The sequence below is a fragment of the Oncorhynchus mykiss genome, chromosome 4 (genome assembly GCF_057628025.1).
Source record: "Oncorhynchus mykiss isolate SJ-2025 chromosome 4, ASM5762802v1, whole genome shotgun sequence".
Taxonomy (NCBI): Eukaryota; Metazoa; Chordata; class Actinopteri; order Salmoniformes; family Salmonidae; genus Oncorhynchus; species Oncorhynchus mykiss.
This window is the reverse complement of record NC_143025.1, coordinates 12,012,347-12,027,326: the sequence shown is the minus strand read 5'-3', so window position 1 is coordinate 12,027,326 and position 14,980 is coordinate 12,012,347. Positions and strand designations below refer to the sequence as shown.

General features: G+C 41.6%; 1 protein-coding gene across 3 annotated transcripts; it reads left to right on the top strand.

The window, feature by feature from the left end:
* The first annotated feature begins 794 nt into the window (after positions 1-794).
* On the top strand, positions 795-8,487 carry si:dkey-10o6.2 (isopenicillin N synthase family oxygenase). Of its 3 annotated transcripts, XM_021598756.3 has the most exons (7): positions 795-2,048; positions 2,166-2,290; positions 2,457-2,523; positions 2,912-3,068; positions 3,752-3,897; positions 5,824-5,934; positions 6,377-8,487. In XM_021598756.3, exons 1-7 carry the CDS (start codon positions 1,896-1,898, stop codon positions 6,554-6,556), a joined length of 939 nt encoding a protein of 312 aa, XP_021454431.2. In that variant the 5' UTR covers positions 795-1,895; the 3' UTR covers positions 6,557-8,487. The 3 variants fall into 3 exon arrangements, with proteins under 3 accessions (XP_021454431.2, XP_090087257.1, XP_090087258.1); XM_090231132.1 differs by lacking the exon at positions 2,166-2,290 and having other exon boundaries at positions 1,778-2,048; XM_090231131.1 differs by lacking the exons at positions 2,166-2,290; positions 2,457-2,523 and having other exon boundaries at positions 1,748-2,048.
* The last annotated feature ends 6,493 nt before the right edge of the window (positions 8,488-14,980 follow it).

The following is a 14,980-nucleotide window of genomic DNA, read 5'->3' as shown; positions in this document are numbered from 1 at the left end:
TGGCATGATAACTCCTTGTTGTCCCCAGTCCACCTGGCCGTGCTGCTGCTCCAGTTTCAACTGTTCTGCCTGCGGCTATGGAACCCTGACCTGTTCACCGTGATTACTATTATTTGACCAAGCTGGTCATTTATGAACATTTGAACATCTTGGCCATGTTCTGTTATAATCTCCACCTGGCACAGCCAGAAGAGGACTGGCCACCCCTCATAGCCTGGTTCCTCTCTAGGTTTCTCCCTAGGTTTTGGCCTTTCTAGGGAGTTTTTCCTAGCCACCATGCTTCTACACCTGCATTGCTTGCTGTTTGGGGTTTTAGTCTGGGTTTCTGTACAGCACTTTGATATATCAGCTGATGTAAGAAGGGCTATATAAATACATTTGATTTGATTGACATCATTTGAGTCAATTGGAGGTGTACCTGTGGATGTATTTCAAGGCATACCTTCAAACTCAGTGCCTCTTTGCTTGACATCATGGGAAAATCAAAAGAAATCAGCCAAGACCTCAGGAAAAAATTGTAATACCTGAAATGCCACAAATTCAACCTTCTTAACCTTTAAAATGTCAGGATCATTCAGGTGAAAGGCATCCCCTGCATGCTGCAGTGTAGGCCTATCCACTGCCATGGACTCTTCTGTAACTGACAGTTAGACTTAGAGGTTATGTTGTTGTCTTTTGTTTGAATTGTTTACGTGTCTGCTGTGCAGGGGAAATAATAAGACAAGCGGAACTACGTAGCTAATACTGTTGTAACGGGGATCCTTATTGTAGCAACACACTTTGGGAGGGAAGGCAATCCTGCGCTGTGTTAGCTAAGTTTTCATGTCATCGGGTGTAGTTCATAAAGGTTGCAGCGTGTATGTTGGGATGAAGTGTGAATTCATGCCAGGAATAATAAGTGTAAAGTTTGATTTCCTCCCTTCTGTAATAAGCAGCCAATTAAGTATTTTTCCTTTATTCATGTGTTTAATATGATACTGTTATCGCGCCGGTTAAACTGTCACGTATGTAAGCATTTCAGAGTTATACCAAGCTAATAAGTCACTCGTAAGATAAGGAGGTTGTAAGAGTGTGCTTAACTGTATTTTTCATTTACTTTATAGTTCTCACGGAAGGTGATAATTCTGACTAAAACTACAGAATAAAGCCGCCAGTTAAAATCAAGGAACGGTTGTGCTCGTGGTTACTGAAGGGAACTACATCTTCTGGTGCGCCATTCAACCCCTCAACCCTTTTCACAGCTGCTGCATATGAAATGCTCTGTACAGCCCTGACTTTGGCCACCTCCTTCTCTTCGACCCTTGTGGGGCATTCGGAAGAGGTTGCTTCGTGGTTCCCACCTCAATTGCAACATTTCACATATTCATCACTTTTATAATACATAATATGATATTTTCCAAAACTTGGACATCTCGGCTTCTCCCTTCTGCAACCACTTGATACCTGACCAAAAAGCTTTACAGTGATCACACTACATTGGCCTTGGGATAAATGCTCTGACTCATATCAGACAATTAACAACATCCAAAGGTGAAATAACAGGATTGCACAACCTGTGATAATTAAGGGTCACATTACTATTGGCTCACAGTTGTCACATGGTTCACGCACGCTGAGAAAAAGGAATTATGTAAAAATTCGCTCACTCAACTGGGTTGTAAAATCATAAATCCAAACAGTTGCAAAACGTTTGTCAAATAAAACGAGAGTTTCTATTGGACAAAATCATGTAGGTCCTGCCCCATTTGTTTCGGTTTTGCAACAGATTCTTCATAATGAAAACAACCCCAGCGACACACGGTCTGGGTGCAATCTAGTATGCATAATTCCAAACCTCGGGACATATTCAACACACTGTTTCATTGTTTAGCCAGATCAGTGTTCCAACTCTCAACATGAAGATACCAGTTGTTGATTTTGGAGCATACAAGTTAGGGGGAAACGATGTTTCAGGCGAGCAGTTAGAGATCCTGAGCAGGCAGTTGAAAACGGCCTTTACGGAAGTGGGATTTGTTTATCTGAAGAATACTGGGATAGTACAACAAGACGTGAGTAACAGCATTGCTCAGAGATCTATTTTTTTTTAAAGCTATTGGAAATATTTGGCATGTCAGTACGAGTGGATGTTGTGCTTTGGGTGATCAACATGAGGCTATTCTTCATAGGTGGATGAGGTTATGAACATATCCAAGAAATTCTTTCTGCAACCAGACGAAATGAAACTGCCTTTCAGCAGGAAAAGTTTCTCTAATAATCCTAACCATGGCTGGGTGTCTTTGGAGACAGAGAGGTATAGAGGCACACTGTCAAGTCAAAACATCTGTCTGTGCTTTCATGTCCAAACAGTCTAGTCATTATGTTATATTCTATGATAATATATTATGTCCATAGTCTCCACTCAGTATAGTGTTGTGTACATTGATTGAATGGTTAGGACAATCTCTCTGTATTCACAGTTTAAATCCCAAGAGACCAGGAGACCTAAAGGAAGCCTTCAACACTGCATCCCTTCATCCAGACATAGTAAACAATCTGTCTCTCTGTTTGTTTGCGACAGCTGTAGACACATCCAACTTCTCTGCTGTGGTTGTTGTTGCTATCAGTGTTAAGGTCAAGGTACAAAGGGATTGACTTCACTCTGAGCCATATACAGAGTTCAACCACTCTGATAGAACTTCATCTAGGAACAGAACTCACCAGGCTGATAGAACTCCATCTAGGAACAGAACTCACCAGGCTGATAGAACTTCATCTAGGAACAGAACTCACCAGGCTGATAGAACTCCATCTAGGAACAGAACTCACCAGGCTACACAAAGGAATACATTGAAAGTTGTCAAAACCGGTCATCTTTTTATATCCTATGTAGCTTTGATTTCACAGTTCTTACACAACTCTTCCTGGTCTGTAGAAATGGCCATCGTGGGATGGAGGGAATGGATTCTTTGAGGTTCAGTCGTCGTTCTTCCTGCGCTGTAAGGACCTGTGTCTCCGGGTGCTTCGTGTGATGGCCTACAGTCTGGGCCTGGAGGCTGAGGTCTTCCTAAGTGCACACAGACACATAGGGAGTGAGTACAGCTCTCTCCCTCTCTCTCACGGGGTTATCTATGTACAATCTATCTATGTACAATCACACCTGGGTGAAGGGGTGCTCAGTCCTAAGAATGTAAAACTGAAGTTGGGAAATTCCATGGTAAGTGACACTGAGAATCAGATTTTTCACTTTAAAATGTATGTAAAAAAACAAAACTGTGCTTGCAAAGTTAAACAAACCTTGCAACAAGGAACAAGGACTACTTTAACAATTTACTTTTTTTTTTTTTACAAAAACACATTTACTTGAAGAACAGCGCAGATGCAAAGTTTGGTAACAGAATGACGGCACAAACAGCACAAACCCTCATTCTGTTTGACACTTTAAAGTGTAAATCTGAGTCTGTGTCAGTCTGTTACTGTGGAATTGCCCCGTTGTAAAATAAAGTTCAGGATAACAGCTTATTCCCTTCAACGATATGAATTGCTGAAGCGTTTTGGATCAAGCTTCTTCCTCAAAGCACTATTGCAACACAGTGTATAGAATGCTACAAATACACATGAATCATGGTTTCCTTTCAATGTCAATGTGTATCTGTGACATTCTGACACTGTGTTGCAATAGTTCTGGAACCATCTTTGAAAGGACATTGTGAAAGGGAAATACATTTGGGGCCCTATTGTGTGAATCAGGCTTGATTGTTGTTGTCCCCTGCAGGTGATAAGAACAGCAGTACCCTGAGGTCGCTGTATTACCCCTCGGTGAGGAGTGACAGGGTGAAGGAGGGCCAGCTGCGCTGTGGAGAACACTCGGACTATGGCAGCATCACCCTGGTCTTCCAGAGTCAAGAGGGTGGCCTGCAGGTAAACAAGATAACTGAATCCTCTGCAGCTTTTACTAGGGGCAGTGTTTCTGGCTACGTCACCTGGCATTAAAAACTTTGGCTCTAGTTATATTCTTGCACACAGTCCATGCAACTTATTAAGCCACATTTTAATGGACTACTGTGAATTCGGTAAGTATTCATACCCCATGACTTATTCTAAAATTGATTCAATTGTTTGTTTCCCCCCTTCATCAATCTACACACAATACCCCATAATGACAAAGCAAAAACAGGTTTGCAAAAAACTGAAATATTACATTTACATTAGTATTCAGATCCTTTACTCGGTACTTTGTTGAAGCACCTTTGGTAGTGTTTACAGACACAAGTCTTCTTGGGTATGACGCTACAAGCTTGGCACACCTGTATTTGGGGAGTTTCTCCCATTCTTCTCTGCCGATTCTCTCAAGCTCTGTCAGGTTGGATGGGGAGCATTTTCAGGTCTCTCCAGGGATCTTCGGTCGGGTTCAAGTCCGGGCCTCTTAAGGACATTCAGAGACTTGTGCCAAAGCCACTCCTGTGTTGTCTTGGCTGTGTGCTTAGGGTCGTTGTCCTGTTGGAAGGTGAACCTTCGCCCCTGATGTCCTGAGCGCTCTGGAGCAGGTTTTCATCAAGGATATCTCTGTACTTTGCTCTGTTCATCTTTCCCTCGGTCCTGACTAGTCTCCCAGTCCCTGCCGCTGAAAAACATCCCCACAGCATGATGCTGCTGCCACCATGCTTCACCATAGGGACGGTGCCAGGTTTCCTTCAGAAGTGAGGATTGGCATTCAGGCCAAAGATTTCAATCTTTATTTAATCAGACCAGAGAATCTTGTTTCTCATGGTCTGAGAGTCCTTTAGGTGCCTTTTGGCAAACTCCAACTATGCCTTTTACTGAGGAGTGGTTTCCGTCTTGCCACTATACCATAAACACCTGATTGGTGGAGTGCTGCATAGATGGTTGTCCTTCTGGAAGGTTCTCCCATCTTTACAGAGGAACTCTGGAGCTCTGTCAGTGACCATTGGGTTCTTGGTCACCTCTCTGACCAAGGCCCTTCTCCATCAATTGTTAAGTTTGGCTGGGCGGTGATCTCTAGGAAGAGCCTTGGTGGTTCCAAACTTCTTCCAATTTAAGAATTAAGGAGGCCACTTGGGGACCTTAAATGTTGCCGAAATGTTTTGGTACCCTTCCCCAGATCTGTGCCTCGATTCAATCCTGTCTCATACCTCATGGTTTGGTTTTTGCTCTGACATGCACTGTCAACTGTGGGACCTTATATAGACAGGTGTGTGCCTTTCCAAATCATGTCCAATCAATTGAATTTACCACAGGTGGACTCCAATAGTTGTAGAAACATCTCAAGTATGATCAATGGAAACAGGATGCACCTGAGCTCAATTTCGAGTCTCCTAGCAAAGGGTTTGAAAATAAGGCATTTCTGTTTTTTTTTATTTCTAATACATTTGCAAAAATGAATAACCTGTTTTTGCATTGCCATTATGTGGTTTTGTGTGTAGATTGATGAGGGAAATGTTTTATTCAATACATTTTAGAATAAGGCTGTAACATAACAAAATATGTAAAAAGGGAAGGGGTCTGAATACTTTCCGAATGCACTGTATGTAAGTTAATGATATTTGTTCACCCCAATAGCAAAGTTTGACAAAACAATGTTTTATCCATACCTCTAAATGCCATCTTATTAGATGTTGCCATTTCCCCCCATTAGTTTGGAATTGAGACCTGCAGTCATCTCAATATCAGACCACTTTGGAGATATTAACAAATTTACCAAGTGACCTGGGGTGAAATCTTTTGTAGAATAAATTGAACATTGATCAATTTAATTTGAATTAACGTGGCTTATGTGTGTTCTATCAGTAATGTGGTAAACTGGATATTAAAATGACAATTCCATAGGTGCGTACCAGGTCAGGGGAGTTCATCTCCGCTCCCAGCATCCCTGGGACAGTACTGATCAACATAGCTGACCTGATGCAGAGGTGGACCAGTGATATTTTCCTCTCAGCGGTGAGACTTGCCCTTCCATTTTACACACCGTTACTTGATAAGATCATACAAGACGTTTCAGGCTCATTGCTCGTGGAAACAGACCTGCGTTCAAATACTATTTAAAATGATTTAGAATAAGCAGGGCTTGATTGAGTTTATTGTAATGGAAACAATAGAAAAGTCCTAAAAGTACAAACAAACCCCACCCACCTGGAGGACAAAAGGAAATGCTAAAGCATTTGTAAGATTTCAAATAGTATTTGAATCCAGGGTCGTATTCATTAGGGCACACTTTAGCAAAACATTTTGCAACAAACAAACTTATTTTCTTAAGTTCAGTTAGTCCCTGCCTGTTTCATTTCATTTTTTTTATGTTTGTTGCCTAGTAAATATGATTTGGGTCTCTGTGGAAGCAAAGTTAAATTTGCCTTTGAATTTTGCATCTCACCTTCCCTTTCAGGTCCATAGGGTTTTGCTGCCCCCCGCTGGAGACTTGAGCACACGGCAGTCCCTGGCTTTCTTTGTGCAGCCAGACGATGAAGCCCTCATCACCTGTTTTGACGGGTCCGACAAATATCCCCCTGTGAAGTCAGGGGCCTATCTCATGGAACGCTTCAATGACTCTTATGGGAGGAAGTGACCTTTATCTATCCAGCATTCATTATTTTGTGTTATGCAATTATGTCGGTGAAACAGAATGTCAGTAAAAAGAGAATTTCCTTTTAAATCCATGAAGTGAGGTGGGAGAGAGAGAGAATCAGATAAAGTTGTGGAGATAAAGGAATATGTGAGCAAAAACCCTCCAGGTACAGATACTGTATGTAGAACCATAGTAAAGCCCAGTATGGACTATCAATACAGGTACTGAATGTAGAACCATAGTAAAGCCCAGTATGGACTATCAATACAGATACTGTATGTAGAACCATAGTAAAGTCCAGTATGGACTATCAATACAGATACTGTATGTAGAACCATAGTAAAGACCAGTATGGACTATCAATACAGATACTGTATGTAGAACCATAGTAAAGACCAGTATGGACTATCAACACAAAGTTACCATTTAGAATGAGGCCCTGTTCATTGAGAGGAGGTCTTAACACAACTGGGGGATGTCAGACATGAAGTGGGTGGGTGGAGATAATATTATTTTTATAATGATGAATTGTTGATATTGATGAGGCAACCACTAACATTACAGTGTGATATTCTAATTCGGTAACCACTAACATTACTAACATTTAGGGGCTCCCGGGTGGCGCAGCGGTCTAAGGCACTGCATCTCAGTGCTAGAGGTATCACTATTGACCCTAGTTCGACTCCAGGCTGTATCACAACCGGCCGTGATAGGGAGTCTCATAGGGCTGCGCACAATTGGCCTAGCATCATGGTTTGGCTGGGGTAGGCCGTCATTGTAAGTAAGAATTTGTTCTTAACTGACTTGCCTAGTTAAATCAAGTTTTAAACATTTTTTTACTATTTTATATGACTAGTATCTATGTGGACCTATTACAGTTTAAACAGCTCCGCTATAGACAACACTAGCATGACTAGTATCTATGTGGACCCTACTACAGTTTAACCAGCTCAGCTATAGACTACACCAGCATGACTAGTATCTATGTGGACCCTACTACAGTTTAACCAGCTCAGCTATAGACTACACCAGCATGACTAGTATCTATGTGGACCCTACTACAGTTTAACCAGCTCAGCAGTCTAGAGAAATAAAACCCAGGATAGAGGGGCTGAGTGAATGTGGTCTGGACTCTGTGGAGGAGGGTCATTGTGTCTGTAGAATGTAGAACACTGTAGAATCCCGTCTCTCACAGTTGAAGTGTACCTATGATGAAAAATTACAGACCTCTACATGCTTTGTAAGTAGGAAACACTGCCGATTTGCAGGTTATCAAATACTTGTTCTCCCCACTGTAAATATGAACTTTATCGAACAAAACATACATGTATTGTGTAACATGAAGTCCTATGAGTGCCATCTGATGAAGATCATCAAATGTTAGTGATTAATTTTATCTCTAATTCTGCTTTTTGTGACTCCTCTCTTTGGCTGGAAAATGGCTGTGTTTTTCTGTGACTAGGCACTGACCTAACAATCTTATGGTATGCTTTCGTCGTAGGACGCTGTGGTGGGATTAACAACAAGTTTATCTTTAAAATGGTGTAATACTATGTTTGAGGAATTTTAATTATGAGATTTCTGTTTTTTGAATTTGGCGCCCTGCACTTTCACTGGCTGTGTCACGCCCTGGCCATAGAGAGGCTTTTATTCTCTGTTTTGGTTAGACCAGGGTGTGACTAGGGTGGGCATTCTAGTTTCTTTATTTCTATGTTTTCTATTTCTTTGTGTTTGGCCAGGTGTGGTTCTCAATCAGAGGCAGCTGTCTATTGTTGTCTCTGATTGGGAATCATACTTAGACAGCCTTTTTTCCTTTCGCATTTGTGGGTAGTTGACTTTGTTAGTGGCACTATAGCCCTAGTTAAACTTCACAGTCGTTTCCTTGTTTTGTTGGCAACAGTAATTTCAAATAAAAATACATGTACACATCACGCTGCGCCTTGGTCCATTCTTTTCGATGACCGTGACAGGCTGTTGTCAAATCAATCCCGTTAACAGGATTTCAGCCATAAGAAGTTAATGAATATGATGCCAGATCAGTCGGCGTCTGAGACATTATTACTGATAGGATGACAAACTGTATCTTGGAAAGTCTACACATTCTAGTTATCATATTCACATGGAATTCTTGTGCAATTTACATTTTTAAATATGAAACTATTTGTGAAAAGATGAAATGTACTTTTAGCTTCCAGATGAGAGAATTGGGTTTTCATAAGGTTAAAGCTCTGCTCACTCAGTGGCCCCGCCCATGTGAAGAGACATTGGTTGTAAACTATGAAACATGCCCTCTCTACTACCACTATATAAAGCCCTTGACAAAAATGTAACTTTCTGTTCCGAGGACATTAGGGCGACAGTCCTACGTTAAAAGGGCTCAGATAGTAAGCTGTTCCAAGGATGTGTGGACTTGAGGTCCCCACGTTGAAAGGACAAAGACCACCTACAGAACTAAGCCAACCTTAGAGAACCTAACTAAATTAGCATCAAATTTCAATGTGTAGGTGACGACCTACACCCCGGAAGGATGAAGTTCGACTATACCAGCCAGAATATAGCATGAGCTTAAAAGTATGGCAACTTGGTATGAACTTTGAACTCTTATTCACTCCAGAAGTGATACTTCCTAGCCATTGAGTTAGCAGCAGTCGCTAAACATGGGCTAGGAGAGGACAGACAGAGTATTCTACCACGCTCCAGTTCACCACGAGACATTCTTCGGAGGACCAGAGATACATAGGACAAACCGGCCTTCCATCAACGACCAATCTACCGAAGCGCAGCTCAGAGTAAATATTTATTGCATTCTCCTTTTTCAAATGGGCGGTTATTTCGAATGCATAAGATTCTGTATTTATGATGCATAGCATCTTCCTTTGTTACTCAGTCTTCCCACTCTTTCAATCAAACCCAACCAAAAACCACTTGCAAACCTACCAAAATGAACCCACTCCTTGGGGATCTGTTAGTACGTAATAAACGGAGGCAGATTAGCCACCACAACTCTTGTTGGCAGGGTTAAAAGAGGCCAAATCGGCACCAACACACCCCACTCGCAACTAGCCGGACAACAATACTTTTCATTAACACAAACATTCTGGATGCAGAGTGTACACAGTACCAGTCAAAAGTTTGGAAACACCTACTCATTCAAGGGTTTTTCTTTATTTTTACTATTTTCTACATTGTAGAATAATAGAAGACATCAAAACTATGAAATAGCACATATGGAATCATGTAGTAACCAAAAAAAGTGTAAAAACAAATCTAAATCCATTTTTGATTTTAGATCCTTCAAAGTAGCCACCCTTTGCCTTGATGACAGCTTTGCACACTTGTCATTTTTTTTAAAATAAAGAAAAACCCTGGAATGAGTAGGTGTATCCAAACTTTTGACTGGTACTGTATATTCCACTCCCACCTGTTTGCTGACCATGAGCAAAACGTCCTCCACACCATTCTCCGGAACGCATCTGAAGCCATTCAGAAGAAACAGGGTTTCTTCCCCACTCGGCTGACGTTATCGTGGCCATCATGCCGCACAACCCCAAACAAACTACCCCTACTCCCCCCTCAACTCTAAACGATAAGTAGTGGAAACCAATAAACAAATCCTCCACAATGGGAAAAGAAATTCTGAAGAAAAAGAATGTACGCAAGAACCAAAAGTAAAGAAAAATAATAGTAGCCCTCCTCACGACCCACAGCACCCTCACACAACCAACTCCCACAAGAGAGACATTGTTACAACACTGCACATAGAAATAATATCAAAGATTTAATATAGCGTTTCTTCTTCTTTGGAGTTTAACAGCGGTTGGCATCCAGTATGTCACTGCCCCCACTGGGACTAGAACATAAATCAATTTTACTATGTGATACAAAAGGGGAAAAGGAAAAACCAAAAAGAAAGAAGCCAAAAATAATAATACTAAAAACCACCCTTCCAACTAACCCTACAGTCATTAAAAACCCACTACCCCATTCCACTACTTTGACCCTATCTGCTCCTGCACCATGCCAACGACCTGGGACGGCTGGACACCACCACTCAACACACCCTGTAACTCTTCTGAAGTCAAATCTTGTATGACCAAATACTTCGATGCAGCTGCCACCACAACATCTATATTCTGTGATTTACGTTCCATTTCTGCGGTACAGTTGATAACCATTGTTATGAACGCTAAGAAGCTAACCTTACTGAAGCATATATCACTCGTTGTCCTATCCCTCTGTGCTGGCACAGATCTACTACTCACAGGGATCCTCTCAGGATCCCTCACCCTTGACCCATCCTCCTCTACTTTCTTCACTGCCTCAGCATACGACACCTTCTGCACTACTCTGACTCTATCCACCTCAACCTGCCTCTCTTTCACCAGACACTTTAGTTTAGTTTAGTTTATTTTTTATTTTTACAGGGACAGTGCACATTAATCAACGTTTCAGTAAAAGTGCCGGTTTTAGCCAGCCGGCTAATTTTCAACCGCAGTCCCTGGGCAGGTTATTAAAAACAATTACAATATAGACAATAGCAGCATAGAACAAGCAAGACATAGCAACATAGGACAAGCAAGACATAGCATACAGACAGAGCAACATAGGACAAGCAAGACGTAGCATACAGACAGAGCAACATAGAACAAAAAGCAGCAAGACAAAATTCATAAAAGCAACAAAGTGTTTCCACACCTCACAAGCTACAGACAACATGGAAAGCGGCAACACACAGCTAGGGACCATGTTCACAAATCTGATTGACCTTTAGCCATGTCTTCAAGCATTTTGTGAAAGTGTGATATGTGGTGCAGTTATGTGTGTCTGATGGCAGTGTATTCCAGACATGGGAAGCTCTCACAGAGAATGCAGATTTACTAAAGGTGCTTTTCCTTAGGGGAACTATACAGTCACCTCTCATGGCAGACCTTGTGGATCTGCTGCCATATGTCTGGGTTTTCTGTTTAACAAAAATATTGAGTGGAGGGGGATCCAGGCCATTAAGGATCTTGAATACAAGACATGCGTCGGTGTATTGCACAAGATTTTCCCAACTCAAGAGCTCATGCTTTCTAAGGATGTGACAATGATGATGGCTATTGGGCTTCCTATCAAGCACTTTGAGAGCCTGTTTGTAGACAGACTGAATAGGTTTTAATGTTGTACAGCAAGCTTGGGCCCAACTAGTCAAGCAGTATGTTAAGTGGGGGAGTATCATAGATTTGAAGTACAGTTTTGCTACCTCTGTAGTCAAACAATTTCGTATAAATCGGAAATTAGCTAGGTTGAATTTGGTTATTTGAATTACCTTTTTCACATGCTTTTTAAAAGAGAGGTTGGAATCAAGTATGATGCCAAGGTACTTAAAATCGGATACCACCTGGAGCTTCTCCCCTGACACATAGACATCTGGCTCAGTAGCATCTGTTGCCCTCTTTGTGAAGAACATGCAAACAGTTTTTTTCACATTGAGATGCAAACACGAGTCACTGAGCCACTTTGTAACCTGGACCATTACAGTAGTGAGTTCTTGTGCAGCTTGTTGTTTGCTCTTTGCATGCACATATATCACTGTATCATCTGCATACATTTGAACTTCAGACCCAGTACAGACAGAAGGCAGATCATTAATGTACAGGCTGAACAGGAGGGGCCCCAGTATTGACCCTTGGGGCACGCCCACATCATAGCTACGAGTGGGCGACAGCTCATTGCTCACTCTGACACACTGAGTTCTGCCTTCAAGGTATGATTTCATCCATCTCAAGGCATCAGGGGAAAAGTTGAACTTGGACAATTTTGTGATGAGAATCTCATGGTTAACAGTATCAAAAGCCTTCCTTAGGTCCAGAAACACAGCCCCAACAGCACCCCCTTTGTCCATCTTGGACTTCACATTTTCCAGAAGAAAGCAGTTGGCCGTTTCTGTGGAGTGTTTCGCTCTGAAGCCAAACTGCATGGAATGTAATGTGAAGGGGCTGTTATTGAGGTGGGCAATCAGTTGTTCTGCTACACACTTTTCAACAACCTTTGACACCACAGGTAGTATACTAATTGGGCCTGTAGTTACTCACGTCAGCAGGGTCGCCTGATTTAAAAATGGCCGTTATTATGGCCGACTTCCATACCCTTGGAAACACACCGAGACCAATAGATGTGTTGGTGACCTTAGTAATGGGGCCAATGAGTGACTCTTTGTAGTTTTTGATCTTTTCTACTTCTGATCCCCAGCAACATGGACACCCCTACAGTTGACACACCCAAGTGTATCCACCGAAACTACACAGTCCTCTATCACATGACCTCCTGCATGCACACTTCCCCCATCTTGGAATCTCCCTCCTACAAACTGCTGCAACATGACCATAAACGTTGCACCTGAAACAGCTCAGTGGATTCAACACAAAGACTCTAACAGGACAAATGATATACCCTAACATTACTTTAGTCAGGTAAAGAATCAAAAGGACTGACAGTGACTCCTCTGTTGCACCAAACAGCGGGCATCAAAAACACCACAAATCTTCAACTTCAATTGCTCCACCTCCACACTTAACGCTACCCCAGAAATCCCTCCTTTCAATGGTGCCCTGTTCCTAAGAACAAAGCAAGAAACAGATCTTGACCCAAGTTGCGTGACACGGAGCGCCCACTCCCTCTGGTCAGAAGAAACACAAACAAATATGACAAGTCCACTACAGGTTACCTTCACTGATTCAACTGCACCCAACTCCTTTCCCTCCCACCCTGAAACCACACATGGATCTGCCAAAAGGTATGGATCCACTTTCTCCAACAATGTAACTCCTACTGCACCAGATTCTTCTTTATCATGTCCATTGATGTCAGGCTCTGGTTCTGAGCTCTTCACCACACCTTCTACCTCACTTAACTCTCCCTCATTCATTTCCATTTCACCTCCAGAACTCAGTCTGGTGACCGGCTCACTCTGTTTGCACTTGAATTATAACATTTGAAATGTCTCTATTACTTTTAAACTTTTACGACTGTAATGTTTACTGTTCATTTCTGATTGTTTGAGAGAACTGTACACAATGTTAGAGACAAATATTTTAGTTCCCAGTTTAGGACCCTTAATATGGAATACATTAAATAGAGTGGTTAGAATATATAAAGCATAACAGTTTCTATGAAGTACAGAGTATAATGCTTTTAATGAATTTTGTAATGCCTTAAACGTATGTGATATGACACTAACTATAAGTGCCCATAATAACTCATACGTGGTTGTAAAACTGTACAATGTGTTATAGATAATAGCTACAATGGGGGAAGGGGGAGTTGAAATGGATACAATGTACTGTATGTGAAATTAATACTGTATGTATTGACTGATCATTGAGAATGATGTAACACTTTATGTTTGTAGGAGGGAGATTCCAACACAGTGTGTTTATTGGTGTGTAATTGGTCCTGTTAGTACAGTGGTGTAACAAGTACTGTGATGCCTCATTATTCCACTGTACCAGCAGCAGTAACCCGAACCAGTAATAAGGCTACTGTCATGGAAATAGTTATAAATCCTTACATTATATTTTCCATATGTCATCTATGATATACTGTATGTAATGATACAGTTGAAGTCGGAAGTTTACATACACTTAGGTTGGAGTCATTAAAACTCGCTTTTCAACCACTCCACAAATGTATTGTTAAACAAACTATAGTTTTGGCAAGTCGGTTAGGACATCTACTTTGTGCATGACACAAGTAATTTTTCCAACAATTGTTTACAGGCAGATTATTTCACTTATAATTCACTGTATCACAATTCCAGTGGGTCAGAAATTTAAATACACTAAGTTGACTGTGCCTTTAAACAGCTTGGAAAATTCCAGAAAAGGATGTCATGGCTTTAGATGCTTCTGATAGGCTAATTGACATAATTTGAGTCAATTGGAGGTGTGCCCGTGGATGTATTTCAAGGCCTACCTTCAAACTCAGTGCCACTTTGCTTGACATCATGGGAAAATCAAAAGAAATCAGCCAAGACCTCAGAAAAAAAATTGTAGACCTCCACAAGTCTGGTTCATCCTTGGGAGCAATTTACAAACACCTGAAGGTACCACGTTCATCTGTACAAACAATAGTATGCATGTATAAACACCATGGGACCACGCAGCCGTCATACCGCCCAGGAAGGAGACGCGTTCTGTTTTCTAGAGATGAACGTACTTTGGTGCGAAAAGTGCAAATCAATCCCAGAACAATGGCAAAGGACCTTGCGAAGATGCTGGGGGAAACAAGCACAAAAGTATCTATATCCACATTAAAACGAGTCCTATATCGACATAACCAGAAAGGCAGCTCAGCAAGGAAGAAGCCACTGCTCCAAACCACAATAAAACAACCAGACTACGGTTTGCAACTGCACATGGGGACAAAGATTGTACTTTTTGGAGA